General features: G+C 45.7%; 1 protein-coding gene across 1 annotated transcript; it reads left to right on the top strand.

The window, feature by feature from the left end:
- Positions 1 to 327: 327 nt before the first annotated feature.
- On the top strand, positions 328 to 801 carry LOC108674956 (prothoracicostatic peptide-like). Its single transcript, XM_018162942.1, has one exon. The coding sequence runs from the start codon at positions 328 to 330 to the stop codon at positions 799 to 801; it is 474 nt and encodes a 157-aa protein (XP_018018431.1).
- Positions 802 to 1,483: the final 682 nt, after the last annotated feature.

The following is a 1,483-nucleotide window of genomic DNA, read 5'->3' as shown; positions in this document are numbered from 1 at the left end:
AACAATGCAGAAATTTTTTCTGTTAATCGTCTCTAATTAAATATATTAGCGGTACATTTGGCACTTATGCAGTAGCGGTGAACGGTTAAATTGTTAAACCGTTAACCGCTACTGCCATGTCAAATGTACCGCTAATATATTTAATTAAACTTTAACAAAAGTGACAACAGATGTAACAAAAAAGACAACAGCCGCTAAAACACAAGCAGTAGTGGCCCTGCTGATTGAGCTTCACCCACTGAGCCTGACAAGCCGGAGATGAAGCCGTTACCGTGGCATGGTCTACGGTGAACGCTGCTCTCTCAACGCTGCTCTTGCTACCGTGGCATGGTCTACGGTGAACGCTGCTCTCTCAACGCTGCTCTTGCTACCGTGGCACGGTCTACGGTGAACGCTGCTTTTGCTGCCGTGGCATTGTCTACGGTGAACGCTGCTCTTGCTACTGTGGCATGGTCTACGGTGAACGCTGCTCTTGCTACTGTGGCATGGTCTGCGGTGAAGGCTGCTCTTGCTACCGAGGCATGGTCTACGGTGAACGCTGCTCTTGCTACTGTGGCATGGTCTACGGTGAACGCTGCTCTTGCTACTGTGGCATGGTCTGCGGTGAACGCTGCTCTTGCTACCGAGGCATGGTCTACGGTGAACGCTGCTCTTGCTACTGTGGCATGGTCTACGGTGAACGCTGCTCTTGCTACTGTGGCATGGTCTGCGGTGAACGCTGCTCTTGCTACTGTGGCATGGTCTGCTGTGAACGCTGCTCTCTCAACGCTGCTCTTGCTACCGTGGCATGGTCTGCGGTGAGCGCTGCTCTCTCAGCTGCTCTTGCTACCGTTGCATGGTCTACGGTGAACGCTGCTCTCTCAACGCTGCTCTTGTTACCGTGGCATGGTCTGCGGTGAGCGCTGCTCTCTCAACGCTGCTCTTGTTACCGTGGCATGGTCTACGGTGAGCGCTGCTCTCTGAACGCTGCTCTTGCTACCGTGGCATGGTCTACGGTGAGCGCTGCTCTCTCAACGCTCTTTTTAATTCTCAATTCATCAGCGCCTCTTTTATATAGCCCGTGAACGTATTCGTACACGATGCATTTTATTATTTGTACATTATAAACCTGCTTGAATTTTCGAAGGTGTGGCGTATGAATGTGTACGGCTAACTTTCCAATTATAAAAAAATTAAAGGAAAATATCGTAGACAGTCCTCGATTTTTTAGATTTTGTTTTTAATCAAACCATCTTCCTCTTTTTCAAGAAAATTGATCTTTATATCCATATGACGCACATTTTCATAGCTCCTAAAACGTAACATTTGATACGCTAATTTTTATAATATAATTTAAACATCCATAATCAAATTTTCGAACAATTGCTAGTTTGAGTACTATAAAATATGTTTCATTTTTTGCAGCATAAGTAGAGGAATTTTCTGCAACAACTTTAAAAATTTCACGTACTTACGAAGTTTTTTGAATAATATTCCGTAGAGC

This window comes from Hyalella azteca, unplaced genomic scaffold (assembly GCF_000764305.2).
Source record: "Hyalella azteca isolate HAZT.00-mixed unplaced genomic scaffold, Hazt_2.0.2 contig3814, whole genome shotgun sequence".
NCBI lineage: Eukaryota > Metazoa > Arthropoda > Malacostraca > Amphipoda > Hyalellidae > Hyalella > Hyalella azteca.
The sequence above is the reverse complement of the archived record's forward strand: the minus strand, read 5'-3'. Positions and strand labels throughout refer to the sequence as shown.

What these genes read in the sequence shown, in the direction of transcription:
- LOC108674956 (XM_018162942.1), top strand. Translation starts at nt 328, where the DNA reads ATGGTCTACGGTGAACGCTGCTCTCTCAACGCTGCTCTTGCTACCGTG.